At 42.1% G+C, this 16,417-nt stretch overlaps 1 protein-coding gene across 2 annotated transcripts in view; it reads left to right on the plus strand.

The window, feature by feature from the left end:
• The window catches only part of LOC131693618 (transcription factor Ken 2), a 236,950-nt gene extending 220,775 nt beyond the window's left edge, over positions 1-16,175 (plus strand). For both annotated transcript variants that reach the window (XM_058981564.1, XM_058981565.1), the window contains 5 exons: positions 12,709-12,874; positions 12,952-13,166; positions 13,229-13,875; positions 13,941-14,217; positions 14,867-16,175. In XM_058981564.1, coding sequence (XP_058837547.1) covers positions 12,709-12,874; positions 12,952-13,166; positions 13,229-13,875; positions 13,941-14,217; positions 14,867-15,588 — 2,027 coding nt within the window. In that variant the 3' untranslated portion in view covers positions 15,589-16,175. The remainder of the gene's footprint in view (positions 1-12,708; positions 12,875-12,951; positions 13,167-13,228; positions 13,876-13,940; positions 14,218-14,866) is intronic.
• The last annotated feature ends 242 nt before the right edge of the window (positions 16,176-16,417 follow it).

Here is a 16,417-nt window from a genome sequence, read left to right on the forward strand (position 1 = left end):
GGTAAAGATGTTGATTCATGTGAATGTTTCATGAAATTCAACTCGACAACGGAATAATGAGCGAAATAAGTTTGTTTACAAAAATCTCATTAGCCCTTTTGAAGAATTGATATTGAATTATTTTCGGCAATTGTAATAAACATTCAAAGGGAATCTGGCAACGATGAACGCTTGTTGTCTTCCGATTTACGGCAGGGCCAAGTCGAGAAAATTAAGAAGAGCAAGAAGCCTGTTGTCGTCTCTTCTCTTAGGGGGGAACACGCACATTCGTTTTAGTTATGATGGTAGTAGCAGCAGAAAGGAATGGAAAAGCAGTGCACGAAAACGAGCGAGAGGATAATTTAAATTCTCTTTCTTTCTTTCCACACATCGTATTTCATATATTGCTTTCTGAAAATTATTTGTTATACACCATAAAATGTAAATTTCAGTTTAACTCTTATTAGAACACAATTAATTGGTCCTGTAAAGAACCGTTTATTGTTTTATTGCGGGAGCATAATTCAGACGCACTCCCCGCGGACACGGTGAGCTAGAAAGCACTGTTTTGCATTCTCGAACAAACCGACCAAGTAGGCATCGTTGGCTTCTCGGGGCATCATTACGACTGAGCTTTGTAAGCGTAGCTCGACTTTGCAGTCCTGCACAATCTCACGACCCAGACGCTGGAACGATAGCCTACTCTGTTGCCCTTTAGTTGGGGCGAAATTCTTGCAGGTCGACAGTTCCTGATCGGGTTGCGATGAGTCACCAGTAGCTAGGGCACTTTTTCCGCCGTCGTCATCGCCGACTGCTTTTCTTCGGTGGACTGGCTGCTTGCTAGTGCTTGAACGAATACGAATGATGAGAAAAACCGACCGACAGATATTTATATAATCGCGCTAATAAGCACTACTATCGCTTTCTCCCTCGTTCTCGTGCCGTGCATGAGCCTTTCCTTTCCGTCCGGCTTCTAATGGCCTAACCAAAGGAATATGCCGTCTTTCCCCCACCAAGTGCTCTCGTCAAGCAACCCAATGCGAATAACCATACGAACAAACATGTAGTGGACCTATATATAAACTTTTCATTATTTTATTGTTCGGTTGGTCTACCATAACGACGGCTCTGTGCGGGATGGGCTGAAAATTTTCACTTTTCCGAGTCGTTTTCGAAAGATTTTTCAAAACACATTTTTTTTGTTATTAGTACATGTTATACATACTTCAAATTTTAATACAGCATAGAGGAACAAATTTTCAACAAATTGGCCTAAAAATCAAATCATTCTGTTAAGTATGATAAAAGTTATTAACGTTCAAAATCTGACGCGGCGCCGCAGCCGATATTTTGAAACGGGACCCCTATATTGAAACCTTAAATGTATTCTACATTAAAATATTCTGCATGCCGTTTTGATACATAAAATGTCATTTGAGTTCAGTGACTCTAAAAACAAACCGTTAAACCCTACGAGGATGGCTGTAATGGGATGTTAGTCAAATTCATCGGCATTTCCGGATCGGTTCACGTCTTGCTTGACACGTCTTTCCATATTAGCTAAAGTTGTGAGTAGATCAGTCACATCGCAAAGGTCGATTAGCGAGCTAGCAACAGTAACTAAGGAGAAAAACAAAGATCGAACAACATAAAGTCGAAGGAAATCGGGATATCGTTGAAATATCAGCGTTGGTAATCTCTCCATCGGAGTGGCCGAGTGCTAAATGGTTCTGGAAAACGGGCATTTCTGTATCGAGTGAAATTCCGCCGTCGGGAAACCAACTAGCAGATAAGTAGGAACGAGTAACTCCAAGAAGTATAAGCAACCCTGCGTAGGTGGTTATAAAGAGATGTAAGTCATTATGGCCGGCACCTCTGGTTCGCTTCGCGTCTCGGCAGGTGGCGATATTTTCGGCAGACCTGAGCAGGACAGTTATACAAACCACTGCAACAAGAATCCGCCACTACCAAGAACCAGCAGATAGTAAGGTCTTTTGAAGATTCCTTCTCGATAACAGATATTGTCCCAATTTGTTCAGCTAAGTCGACAAGACTTGACCCTGCAGGCTTCCGAAAGAAATCTCATAGCACTATGGTCCCAGAGCTGTATTTAGGAAGACAAAACTGTTTGCGCCAAAACCGTTGGTTTTAGATATATAGTATCTTCGGCAAACTTTCTTAGAACTTTTCTGCCGTTTTTTTATATTAGTTGAATTAGGGTGGTCCTTGTGGTTAGGGTGTTCAAAGTATCAACTTCTTAGATATGTAAAATTCAGCTACATAGTGTTCTACAAAGTTATAAATCAATCAAATTGAAGCAACTTTTCTGAAGAAACTATGTGGTTATCTCTTATGGTTCATGTGCTATGATTTTTGCAATATTTAAGGTAGGGTGGTTCTTTGAAAATTGGTTTTCTATTAATATCTTTTTATGTGCTAATTTCTCGCTAATACTTTGTTCTAGAGGTTTTTAAAACTTTTGTAAATACACATTTTTGCCGAAGCAATGAAGTTTCTATCTCTTTTGTTTGCATAGTTACAGGCGATCTTCAAACCAAAAATGGTTTTTTTTTTAAAGTTATATATCTTCCAACATTGCAAATGGATTTTCAATCTTTTAATTTCATTTGAAAGATTGGAACTTTTGTAGTTTTTGGTAAAAAAACTGCGGAAGCGTTATTTCTGCAAAATAAATAATTAATTTTTGAAAATGGCGTATTTTTCAACAAAAATCGTTCATAACTTTTCAAATAGACGAGATAATAACTTTGCTACTTCAGCAAAAATATTCGCCATACAAAGTTCTAAAAGTGCTGCAAACAAACTATTTACGATAAATCAATGTATGAAGTGACAAATGAGAAATAGTGATTTCAAGGGGTCACGTTTTCAACGTTCAATCTCTTTGAAAAAAATCATTTTTGTTTTGAAAATCGCCTGTAACTATGCAAACAAAAGAGAGAGAAACTTCATTGCTTCGGCAAAAATGTGTATTTACAAAAGTTCTAAAAACCTCTAGAACAAAGTATTAGCGAGAAATTAACACATAAAACGATATTAATAGAAAACCAATTTTCAAAGAGCCACCCCACCTTAAATATTACAAAAATCATAGCACATGAACCATTAGAGATAACCACATAGTTTCTTAAGAAAAGTTGCTTCAATTTGATTGATTTATAACTTTGTAGAACATTATGTAGCTGAATGTTACATATCTAAGAAGTTGATACTTTGAACACCCTAACCACAAGGACCACCCTAATCCAACTAATATAAAAAAATCGACAAGAAAGTACTAACAAAGTTTGCCGAAGATAGGGTGATGAGCCCATTTGCGCCATGTTTCTATTATCACCCTACCCATTTGAAGCCGTTGGTTAGAGCGGTGTCTGCCATCTTTGTTCAACGCATTGAGTCAAATGGTGTGTTATTATATTGGTTCTTAACAACGAAGCAAAGCTGTTGATGTAATTTTTTTCGCATCCCATTGATTGTAGGGCGAGAAATTAACGAATTAGTGAGGCACTTTGCTTAGTATGGTGAAAATAGGCACTTTACCCTACTATATATCTAAAACCAACGGTTTTGGCGCAAACAGTTTTGTCTTCCTAAATACAGCTTTGGGACCATAGTGCATAGTTTGCAATTTTCAATACCTTCTTTATTAAGAAACGTAACCCTTGAGAATTTTCTGTGGGCGGGCCGCTTTTAACAAACTGGTGTAAGACCTCTAAATTGGTGAGATAGAACGGTTACTAAAAGTGAACATTGCACTTAAACTTCCTGAGGTCTCCCAAATGCAATTCCACTTCGTACGCAGTACGGTTTTGACAACGTTCAACAAGTTAGGTAAGACAGAAAGCGCAACAACATGCAACATGTCGGCGAACAACGAACAACGTTACATTCAAAATCCCCAATTATATGGATGATGACTCAGTCGAAGTCCGGTTGCACGACCTTGCACCGTATACCACCGAACATATCATTACACACCAAATGTCGACATACGGAGAAATAATATCCGATACTTTGAAAATGAGGCTGGCAAAGCCTATTCCTTCCTATATGACCATCACAGGTAAACTTGAAGGCATTATCCATAATCAAATAACGCTGTGCACCTATTCGAGTCAGGGAAATACGAGCCAGTTCAGCAAAAAACTGGCAAACTACGAAAAACAACTCATCAACTGCAATAAAAACCAACGTTCAGCCATCGACATCTTCTGCTAAGACTCAAACACCTACTCAGCCAATGATCATGACTGTGTGCAATACCACAAAATCAACAGCTAATATAACCAAAAACAAAACTAATACACCAGACATATATGCAAAAACACGAAGCAGGTAGAAACATCCGACCAAAATCACACTGTCGACGACGACAACATGGACGTCTCCCAAAACAGCTCAGAAGACAGACTGGCAGATCACCAGGTGGCAGCAGATGATGCATCAAATATTTCCCCGCCGTGTAAAAGTATCTCCACACTCAACAGTAAGTAGCGCGCACAAGATTCGAACATTCAGTAAAAATATATTTTATATCCTATATACATATACACTACATACACATATACATACATATATTGTAAATATATAAAAAACACGGCTCAGTAAAGCTAACGAATCGAGTCATGTCAAAAGAATATAATATTTAAAAACTATTATATCTTTTTGTGTCCAGTGTCAGCGTCGACATGCTGATTATCATGTTTATTAATTTTGACGGCTGGAATCCAAAAGAGGCCTACAAGCCGTGTGGCATCTGGCGGGTTGAAGTTTCTCAACCAAGAAATGATCCACTGAGTTCCTGCTCCCATGTCGTAAAAGGCGACTTAAAATAGAAGTCCTCAAGTCAAGGTGTTTCTTCATGCCAAGGACTGAATAGCGGGCAGAACTAAAACATGCCAGTCACGCAGAGTATCATGGGTCGTACCCTTGCTGTGTTAAGCACATCTCTGATACAGTGAACGTTTCTCGACAAACGGTTACTCGGTCATCACAGATGTTGGTAGTAAACAAAAGAGAAAAGTTTTCTCTTTCATTAAGTGCTGTGAACTGTGTGCGGCCAGTAACGGTTTGTCTAGAATTTCCTTCTCAAAGAGAATTTTGACAGTTGGCTTTTACGCTTTTACGCATACGCATTTCGGGGTTCGCTACTGGTGATTATAAGTCAACGTGCTTCCCGGAAGAAAAAGCTTCCATAGCTTTGATTCAAGCACCATAATTCCATAAAAGAAACTTCTATGTTGGCAAGCTACTTAACCCCGTATTTGTAGCTTTCAAGAAAATTGGCATGACGAATCCACGTGAAATGCCTCGTGCATGTATACTTGCGAATACTGCTGTTGACGCATATCTTATATCCGACCTAACAACACGCGATATTCGGGCTGTCGCGGTCAATATGACTGTTGTTTAGCAAGATCAAGGATAACATAGCCCAGGAAAATCTGAGCAATGTTATTTACAGGGTACCATGTAAAAGCTGAGAGTCTTCCTATGTGGGCATGACTTCGAACCAGCTCAAAACACGGATGGCTGCACACCGATCTAACATAAAAAATCTATAAAATCAATCATTTATATATGTACACTCCAGTAACTACGCACTCTTTTTAGAATCCTTGATAAAGGTGGATTAAACCCATCGAAACGTTGGAAATAAAAACAATATTGTTGTTTTCACTGTCTAATTCACGACTGATAAGCCGAAAAGTACCCCTTTACAAATAAGCTCGACAATCAAGAGACATTTTCAGTTGATAAGATAAACAAGAAATACTTCTATTGTACGGCATATTTGCCGCATAATGAACCATCACCTTCTGATGATTTCAAAAGGGTTGTATCATACTGTAGCAGAAATGGGTTTCCCCTCATAATCAGCGTTGATGCAAATGCCCACCATATAATTTAGGGCAGCTCAGATATCATTTTGAGAGGTACCGAATTGATGGAATACTTAAGCAGTACACGTCTGCACATACTTAAGGTAGGAAATTGCCCAACATTTGCACGAGCTGGCAGAGAAGGGGTGTTAAATGTAACTCTTCTGTTCTCACAGTATTACGCATGAGTTGGTAAACTGACACGTACCTAACGTAGCTCGAACCTTCGTTATCTGCTCATAAGCACATCTTCTTTGATCATTTAAAAGTCTCGCTAGATATCGTCGCATATCGTAATCCCAAATTTACGAACTGGGACCTCTACGAAGAGGGCTTGGCGACTAGGTTTCATGGGTATCTTCCGACGATTGAATCTTCAAGTGACTTGGATGAGGTCGCGGATAAAACAAACTCACGCATACTAGCAGCGTACCAAGAGGCTTGTCGGCTTCGAGTTATTCCCCTTGGTAGAATATCGAACTTGATCGATAAGAAAGCGAGGCAGAGATGCTTGGAATCACAGGCGCAGGGACGGGTCGAAAGCATTTAAGTTGGCTCACAAAGCATACGGAAATGCCTTTCGATCCTCTGAGCGAAGTGGTTGGAAAAACCATTGCACAAATGTCTCAAGTCTCAACGAAACTAGTAGATTCAATAATTTATTTTCGAAATCGAAAGACGATTAGAACTGCTAAGGGTGAATACTCGTCTGACGAAGATGTAGTACCTCAACTGTCTTTTTGACATACACTTTCCAGACTGTACGGAGCCATCACTTAAGACTACCCCTGAGTTATTTTCAGGTAGTTCTGATTCTTGGGCATTTACTCGTAGAATTGTGACAACCGAATCGATCATATGGGCGATTGAATATTTTACTCCGTATTGTCCCGACATGATATTGCTGGAAATCTGTAAACATGTTCACAGTCCATTTATAAGGAAAATAAGTGAGACGTCAATAAAAATAGTTGAATAACTTCATTTAGTGCTCTTCAGGCTCACTGCAAGCTATACCTAAGTGACCATTATCATGACTTCATGTCAGGACGCACAACAATGTGTAACTTGCTATATTTAACTGCCAACATAGCAGAGGTTAGGAACGCAGCGCTCAAACCGGCCTTGTTTGCACCGATTTATCTATCGCCTTTCGATAAGAGGAGATTTGGAATAAACAGCAGTGTTTGGAAATGTCTTCGATCCTATTTTACAGACCGAGAAGTAGTCGTTGTCGCCAGGCACTTACATTTATTACCACTTCAGGAATTCCTCAAGGAAGCCACTAGCAATCGTTGATGTTTTTGCTGTACTTCAACGATGTACATCTAGTGCTAAATGCTCTACGACTGTCATGATATTCTCTCTTCTCTCTGAAGATGGCATATTTCTACAACATGATCTTCAAAACTTTTCTGAATGGTGTAGCACGAACCGCACCTATCTGAACCCGAAGAAGTATTAGGGCATCTCATTTTCACGAACGACAAAGCCGTGAAATCATGGGATGGTGGATAATGGCTTTGATATGCTTGTTAATGTAACGAGACAAAGAAACAAATAAATAAATTAGCGTATTCGTGATTTTTAATGAGCGCAAATGTCGCAGAAAACCAATAAAATTCGCTTCGGTAATTACCGAAGATTTTGAAATAAGATTTAAAAAAATAAAAAAAATAATAGGAAATACGAAAAGAAAGGAGAACTATCCCGGAACCATCCATCTTTCCTAGGTTCACTCGAAATCCGAAGGTTATTCGTGTCATCAACAGGAAGATTCTGGTCAATCCAGTCCGTTCAATGAGGAGACGAAAGAATACGAGATCAGTTATTTTACGATACGGAAGATCGTAAAGGAAGATTTCTGGATGAAGTCCAGGTCATGGAAAAATGCATATGATAACTCCGAAAGTTACCAGTTGAGCGCTGTGAAAACGAGAGTATGTTTACCATCGATTCCTGTTCGCCGTCCCAAAATCTCTCTTCCGGTGAAAGATTTGGTAGTCGAGTTCAAAAATGTATACTTAAAAAGCGTTCCGCTAGTGTTTGGGTTGGTGGCTTCGGACGGTAAAAAGATCGACATCAGCATTTTACGTATTCCTTGAATTAAATAGCAAAACGAACCGAAGCCGAATGCAGTTCGTTTAAAAGATAGACGCCACACCTCGAGCCGCACTCAGAAGTGGTTGCCTTTTTGGTCGAAAATTTCGTAAAATATCCCATCATTGATGGTTAAATATTGTTATATAATGCAACATACAAACGCTCGAGCCTTTCGCGGTAATACAACTTCGAGCGTAAACGCGATCAATCACTCATACCTACGCCCATGATCTCGCAATCATAAAATCCTCCCGAGGATTAAATCAGCGTGTTTGTGTTTACGAATTTATAAACGCGGTCTCAAGCGACAACATACAAACGCCCACTCTCACGAAATCATGGAACGTACTCGTCCGGGAGCTCCAGCTCTAATATACGGACCTTATATACACTAGATAACAAGTTTCAGGGCATCATAACTGGGGACTGCAGTGAGAACGGGGAGCTCACTCTGTCAGAATGACGACCCGTGCGAACATTGCAAAGGTCACGCGAATATGGAAACACCTGCACGGTTACATAAACGAAATCAAACACGCAAAGTTATTCACAAACTAGCATCCGCTTCATCGAAACACCCACGAGATCAAACACGTTTACCTAAAATCGCTTGTGCCGTTCGCGATACAACAAATCTGGGGGCACATGCGATCAAGTCAATATGTTAGCATTTACGAATCCTTCAACGGAGTCTCAAATACCATTATATCAAAGCCCTTCCAACTTGATTGTGAATCGTTCACGTTCGAAAGCCTTCAGTCTCGTCACAAAATCTTATATACACTTGAAGCTTCAGGGCACAATGACTGGATACTCTAGTGATATGGAGAAACTGACTCCCTTCTTGATCTGAACCATGCACTCAAAATCGTGGTTCGCACGAACATTCAAAAGCACAGGGTTATACAAACGGAACATATAAAACAAGCGAAGTTACATACACACTACACAGTCGCCTACGCGATCAAACTGGTGAACATACAAACGCTCGAACTCTGCGCGATAATAGAACATTAGTCACAAACGTGAACATGCAAATTCCACACAAATCATCATCTGTGATCTTGCAAATATAAAATCGCCACTGTGATGAAGTTTTTAGCACCTGCGAATTTATAAACGCGATCTCAAGTACGAATGTACAAACTCGCGTTCCCACGCAATCATGAATCCGTCACGTCAGGAAGCCCCTAGCGTGGGTGCTAGTAGCCTATATCCATGCTTCCACCAGGACCAGTTGGCTCTTATACACTAGCCAACAAGTGTCAGGGTGACATGACCGGGAGCACTAGTGATATGAGGGATACACTTAAGTTAAGCATTAGATTAACGGTGCGCGCGATCACGTAAACATATAAAGGCTTGAGTCCATTGCGATCATCCGCACACCAAAGCCCGCAATTTCGCAAATATATAAGTATAAGTACTCTGGTGATTAAATGGACGTTTTTGCACGTAGCAACTTATAAACGCGGTCCCAATCTTGGATCTATAAACGCCCGTGTACGGGCGATCATAAATAGACCCCGTCCGTAAGTCCCTACCCTCGGTCTTAGCAGCCTAGACAAGACATGGCGTCATGACCGGGAACTCTGATGATATGGGGAAACTCATTCTCTTCGAGCATCTGAACCGTGCATTGAAAATTAAGTATCAGATTCACGGTCCCCGTGATCATTCAAAAACACCCGTACCAATACGCGAATGGCCTCACGGTTATAAATCCGAATTTATACATCCGAAGTTACATACACTCTAGCACACGCGATCGAACACATTAACATACAAACGCTCGAGTCCTTCGCGATGATCCTCATAAAAAGAACATGCGATGGCGATTATTCACGCACATCTACAGACAATCATGCAGACGATCCTTGTCGAGGAAGACGCAAATCAGTCCCGCCCGGTGCGATTGTCGCTCAAAATCTTCGCTCGCTGGAGCACGGAGTTATTGAAACATCCAATCCCGTTTCTCAGTAGATTGACGCATACCAAGTTCAAAACGATAACTACACCATCGATCTCAACTTTGTGAGCAGGCATATAAACCCGTTAGTTATTCATGAATGTCTTGTCGCCAGTAACATTATTGGTTTGCTTTAGACAAAATATCAAAAATTTTGAGCTTATCTAGGCGAACTTGCAAAAATCTGACGCAGTTGAATATTTCTGCTTCTTGTGGAATATTAGAATACTTCAGAACTACCTTTAATCCGAATGAAGATCGAATATTGTCGAACCCAGTTCAATGCGTTTGAAATGAATGCTCGGAGTGTTTGGCGACGAATCTTTTTCAACATCTATTTTAGGATCATTTGGGTCAATTCAGGGGAGTTTATTTAAGCACAGACCTAGAGCCAGACGCAAAGTGAAAACTGAAGAATAGGAAGGAAAAGACAGAAATCATGAGGGATATAATTAGACGAACAATCTAAATTTGATAGTAAAGGAATAACGCTGGATGCAACCTATTTTATTAGAAACTGGAGCGAAGAATATGTGAAAAACTTAATCAGTAATGGATCATAAAAGCATCTTTGTTTCATTTGCTTGTGCAAAAAGATGAGTGGGTGCAGCCTGGAATATAACCAAAATGCTGTGACGGCCCTTTGACTGGTAATTAAAATCTAATGATATGCACCGTAATCAACAATCCACCAACTAGTTCCTAAAATTGTCTCCTTGACTTGATATTCGGTAGAGTGCAAAATATTTATGAACAATAGTCAAACATGAATTAAGTACGGAGTAGATGTTCCATTCACATGTACACAAATTATTGTTTGAAGGTCGAACCAAAGTAAACACCAAAGAGGCGCAAAACTGAGACTCCGCCAAGGGCGCCAGTAGACCTCGCTACGGCTCTGTCAACACCTGACCGGAATTTCAGGAACCTTAGGAGCAGATAGTAAAGGGCGAACACGAAATTATTGCGACACATTCAACAGGGCTTAACTTTTTTACCATTGGGTAAAAATCAACCAAATTTTGCACACTTTCTCATTGATGTGTATTGTTTACATGCTGTCAAACTCAAAGTCGTGTTTTTCGATTCAACGAAAATGGAGGTGAACCAACGCGAGTCGAGAGAACAAATTCTTTCCAAACACCTGGAATTTCCTGGCCTGTCGCACCGGCAGCTGGGAAAAATGTTGAACATTCACCATTCAAACGTCTCCAGAGTGTTGAAGCGGTTCCAGGAGCGGTTGACGTTGGACCACGGCAAAGGAGCTAGAATAAAACCGGAACCGGAGAACAAAAAGACGGAGGGAAAGGTGAAGCGGATGATTAAAGCAAATCCCAACGTCTCAAGCCGTGATTTGGCTAAAAAGATCGGCATGTCGCAGAGCTACGTCCAGAATGCAAAGAAGAGAGCTGGACTACATACATACAAGGTACAGAACTTCCCAAACCGCGATGAGCGGCAACAATCGACGGCTAAAACTCGGGCACGGAAGCTCTACGAGAAGATGCTGATAAAATATGGCTGCTGTGTGATGAACGACGAAACGTATATAAAAGCCGATTTTAAGCAAATTCCGGGGTTGGAGTTTTTCACCGGCAAGAGCAAGTTCTATGTGGACGACAAATTTAAGAAGAAGAAAATTCGAAGTTCGCCTCCAAATATCTCATTTGTCAGGTCATCTGCTCTTGCGGACTGAGGAGTGAGCCTTTCGAGACAAAGGGCACAGTAAATTACGAGATCTACAAATCTGAGTGCCTCGAGAAGCGCCTTTTGCCGTTCTTGCAGCAGCACGACGAAGCTCCGCTATTTTGGCCAGATTTGGCATCATGCCACTATTCTAAAAGTGTCCTGGAGTGGAATGAGGCCAATTCTGTCAATTTTGTTCCAAAGGACATGAATCCGCCAAACTGTCCGGAGCTGCGCCCGGTGGAGCAGTACTGGGCAATGATGAAGCGGGAACTTCGAAAGAGCAAGAAGACAGTCAAAGACGAGAAGGACATGTTAAGAAAATGGAAAAAAACTGAGAAACTGGTACCGGATGACACTGTAAAGACTTTGATGGAGGACATCAAGGGAAAATGCGTTCAATTTTACACTCAAGGCTGCATCGATTAACTTTTCTTTTGATTTTTGAAGTAAATATATGTATAAAACTACCCTAAAATTTTGGTTTGATTTTAAACATTTTAAGAAAATTGGCATGACATTTTCTGTGTCGCAATAATTTCGTGTTCGCCCTTTAACACAATATTCTACGTTCTTCTAATAGTAGATACTGATATTCACTTTTGCAATCTTTACTAATTTTGGAGTAATATAGAAAACTTAAAATCCTTCATATAGCTGTCAGTACTGTAAAATATTCATATTTTACATATATTGTGCTGATACTCCCTGTTGCCTTATACGGTAATAAAGTTATCATATTTTCGAAAATTCGTTCCATAAGAGAGAAAACTTTAGCCATACACAGTGATATAAAATCAAATAGAGAATTGCGTCAAAACACGGTGATTTTTGGTCTTTGTATAGTGGTGATCAGTTATAACAGCGTGGGATCAAACAGTTAAATTTATGTACATTTACAAACTTGATCCGCATGAGATAAAAGCGGATCTTTTTAATGGGGAATTCAGACAAAAACATGACAACCAAATAATGCACTTTCACCTCCAACGAAATTTTTCAGTGGAGACGTCCCAACGATTCTTCGGCAAGTCTTTAAACGTTCTTTTTCCTCTCCCCTCCTTCCAGTTACGATGCTGATGCTGCATTATAACAAACACGGCGAGTGCATACTCCAGGAAATCGGTGCAGCATTCCGGGGTGAGCATGCAACAGACCTTCTGCTGATCTGCGATGGCAAGCAGACGGTTCGCGCCCACAAACTGGTACTGGCTGCGGCCAGTCCACTGATCAGGTACGTATATACTGTCTCAGCTGCCCGTCAGAGCCGGATGAGCCTAGCCCTAATCGCACCCATCTGAACTCTTTCAGAATGATTCTAGAGGATACGCCAGTCCTCGATGGTATCACGACGGTGTACTTTCCGGGCGTACAGGTGTGCTACTTCCGACTCCTGCTGGATTTTCTCTACTCCGGCCAGGTGTACGTGCGATCCGTCGACGAATACCACCACCTGCAGGATCTGCTAGCGCTGCTACAGATCAAGGCCAGTATATGGAAGAATAGTGATGGCTCCAATGAAAACGGTAAGAGTGTCAAAAGTTATACTGTCGGATCAAATTCTAAGATATTTTCTACTCTTAATTAGAATCCCGCAAAGGCGAACCCCACGTGGACATCAACCGGAACGAGGGTATCGCGTCCAGTCACCACTCGAGGCGGCGATCGCGAAGTCAGGAATCACTTTCCGGTAACAGCACTCCCAAAATCAGCGTCAAAAGCGAGCGGAATTTCGGCAGTTCCGAGGAGGGCGATCGCGACGAAAACGAGTTTATGGACGAGGTGGATGAAGCGATCATCAAGAGTAACAACAACCTGCAGCACCATCAGATCAGCAGACACGACGCGGACGAGGATGCGGGAGGTGGGAGTGGGAATGATGGTAGTGATGCGGGAGGAGGTGAACGGCCGGAAGGACGAGCAGGTTCGGCAGCAGGCGAAAGCGGTGACCGACCAACGCCGACGAATTTGAGCGGCAGTATCAGCGGCTGCGCTGGAAGTGGCCGACTGAGTGGGAGTGGTGATCCAGATCCGGAAGATGACGAAGACTACGAACTGGACGTTGAAGATCGCGAAGGAGATGACAGTGCGGAACAGCGTGAACGACTGAACGAGTCAATCGCGAATCGAAGAAGTTCTTCGGATCCGGTAAATTTGTCCATTGTCAAAACGCAGGATGCTGATTCGGATGACGCCAACATCGACGTGGAAACGATAGGAAATGCACCGACTAAGGTAATCCGTCTTTTGAGAAAATGTTTCGGAATTTTAATTTAACAATGGGTATTTCACTGTTGCAGAATCTTCTACCGCCCCGATTCCTGGACCCGTTCCGTACCAAACGAAAAGCGTACTACATGCACCCGGACGCGGAACTACCCGACGCCGAAACACCCGATGCGGAAACACCCGACAATTATGTCGTGACGCGACGGCCGACGACGACGTGGCGAAAGCGTCGACCAGGTTTCCACAATTCACCCGCCCAGAATCCGCCCTTCGTACCGAGCTATCTGGGACTGGATGATCTCAGGAATCGGAAGTGTTTCCTGCCCGCTCCGCCCACGTACCTGTCCGGTAAGTTGAAGCTAGTTCTAGCGTTGGTCATGAACTAAACAAATCGGTCCGTTGAAATCCCAACGGAAGTAGAGTTTAAGCTTTTTAACCCTCAAAAAGGCAAGCTAAAATTATGACTTCAAAAATCAACGCTCCTAAGACCCAATGAAATGAAAAGCCTCTTTTTTTATTTCGATTATAGAGGTTTTAACCTTAAGGTCATTCGCCTCTTCGGGTTAGAAAAATCTCTTAGGAAAAATTTCTAACCCTATGTGCGGGGTCGGGAAACGAACCCAGGTGCGCGGCGTACAAGGCAATCGATTTACCAACTACGCTACACACACCCCCTAGCCTCTTTTTTGTTGATTTATCAGTGAGAAAATCGAAAGCCCGAAAACGCTCGATCATTTGCATTTCAACTTCAAGTTCATTGAAACTAGAGGACTATAACTAGCCGGGCCTCTGAGACACCTTGCCTTTTTGAGGGTTAAATGCTTTACTTAGTCGAGTGAGAAACAGCCTGTCAGTTGAATATCACATTGAGACTTGAGCACTCTAAATATGTACGGAACAGATTGAAGCGTTAATTTGGATTTTATCAAGGGAAATTTTGATTGTCCGCTGTATGCGCGCTTAGAACTGATTAATAATGAATTCTTCCCTTTTCCAGACATCCGTCCGTGTTCCCCCGGGTCCCAGCGACCAACCGACATGCCGAACCCGGGTAACTATGCTAGCAATAACAACAACAGCAGCAGCAATAACAACAATAACAACCGGATACGTCCGCCGAGCACCGATAACAAGCTCGCCGTTGCACCTTTCGTGTATCCGTGGCCAACGGCTGCTCTCGCCGGGCTACCCGGTGGACCCGGTGAACTACTAGGGATATCGTACGTTCATGGTGGTCCCAATGCGGAACCCAGTCCGGCCGAGTTGATTCAGCAGATACAGAAATTCGAGAACAGCCAAGCCGAGCTGAATGCCCGATCCGGGAGCAGTGGTTGTGGTGGCGGCGGTAACGGAGTTGGTGGTGGACCAGGAGGTGTCGCCAGTGCGGGAAGCATGGGTGGTAACACAACCGTGCGGGAGTACCGTTGCGAGTACTGTGGGAAGACGTTCGGTATGAGTTGGAACCTGAAGACGCATTTACGGGTTCACACCGGAGAGAAACCGTTCGCCTGCCGGTTGTGTGTGGCGATGTTCAAGCAGAAAGCTCACCTGCTGAAACATCTCTGTTCGGTGCATCGGAATATTATAAACGCACCGGAAGCGGGTGGACGGTACACCTGCTGTTTCTGCACGCTGTACTTCGAGACCCTGCAGGAGCTGGTGCGGCATCTGTCCGGGCATCATAACAACCTACTTCTGAGCAAGAACCTCCACGAATGATACCAGCTCCTGGATTTGAATTATTACTATTACTGCTATCGGTTGGAAATGTTCACCACCCGTTTGTAAGATAGAAGTTTGTGATAGAATTCTGAAATACGGATTGCAATCTTTGCCGGAACGCTATTCGTATGAACCACACAATGAACTGTGTGACATCCAAGTAAGCTTCGAATTTATAATGCAACAAAAACTACTGTGACATAACCTATAAAAGACGCCATCATAGTTCGTTTTTTTTGGATACTCGAGTATACGCCTACTATAGACCCCCGAACCAACACACACACATACAGAAGACCGTTCCAAAAAGACATGTGCTTTGAGGGATAACTCAAAGAGAGATTATTTTCCCGTGCGTGGTGTCATTTCCAAATTGCGAGTAGCGTTCTTTTGTTATTATTACTATTATTTTATCATTCGTTTATTAATGTTTTGCTGTACAACAGCGGAGCGCACAATTTGTTGAATTAAATCACCTTCACGCGCACCTAAGGAGCAATATCTAGGGTTAAGTCTTCTATTGAGGAACGGAGCCGTAACTTATTCGCTATGTAAGAATACACACGAACAAACCTCACCGCAAACGCAGATTACCAATAGAAACCGAAACAAGTCACCCCATACCCTCCAGAAAGTACACGCAGATAGACAGAACGGCACACTTAAGTTAAGCCCTCGTTTGTTCTTATTAATTTATTACAATTCACACGTAACTAAAAAGCACACAGACACACTTGAACACACAGAACTAAGCAGAAAGACACTAATCTCGAGGGATGCACTTTATTCAAAATATATCAAGCTCGCTCCAACTCGGACAGTTTGC

Source organism: Topomyia yanbarensis, chromosome 3 (assembly GCF_030247195.1).
Source record: "Topomyia yanbarensis strain Yona2022 chromosome 3, ASM3024719v1, whole genome shotgun sequence".
NCBI lineage: Eukaryota > Metazoa > Arthropoda > Insecta > Diptera > Culicidae > Topomyia > Topomyia yanbarensis.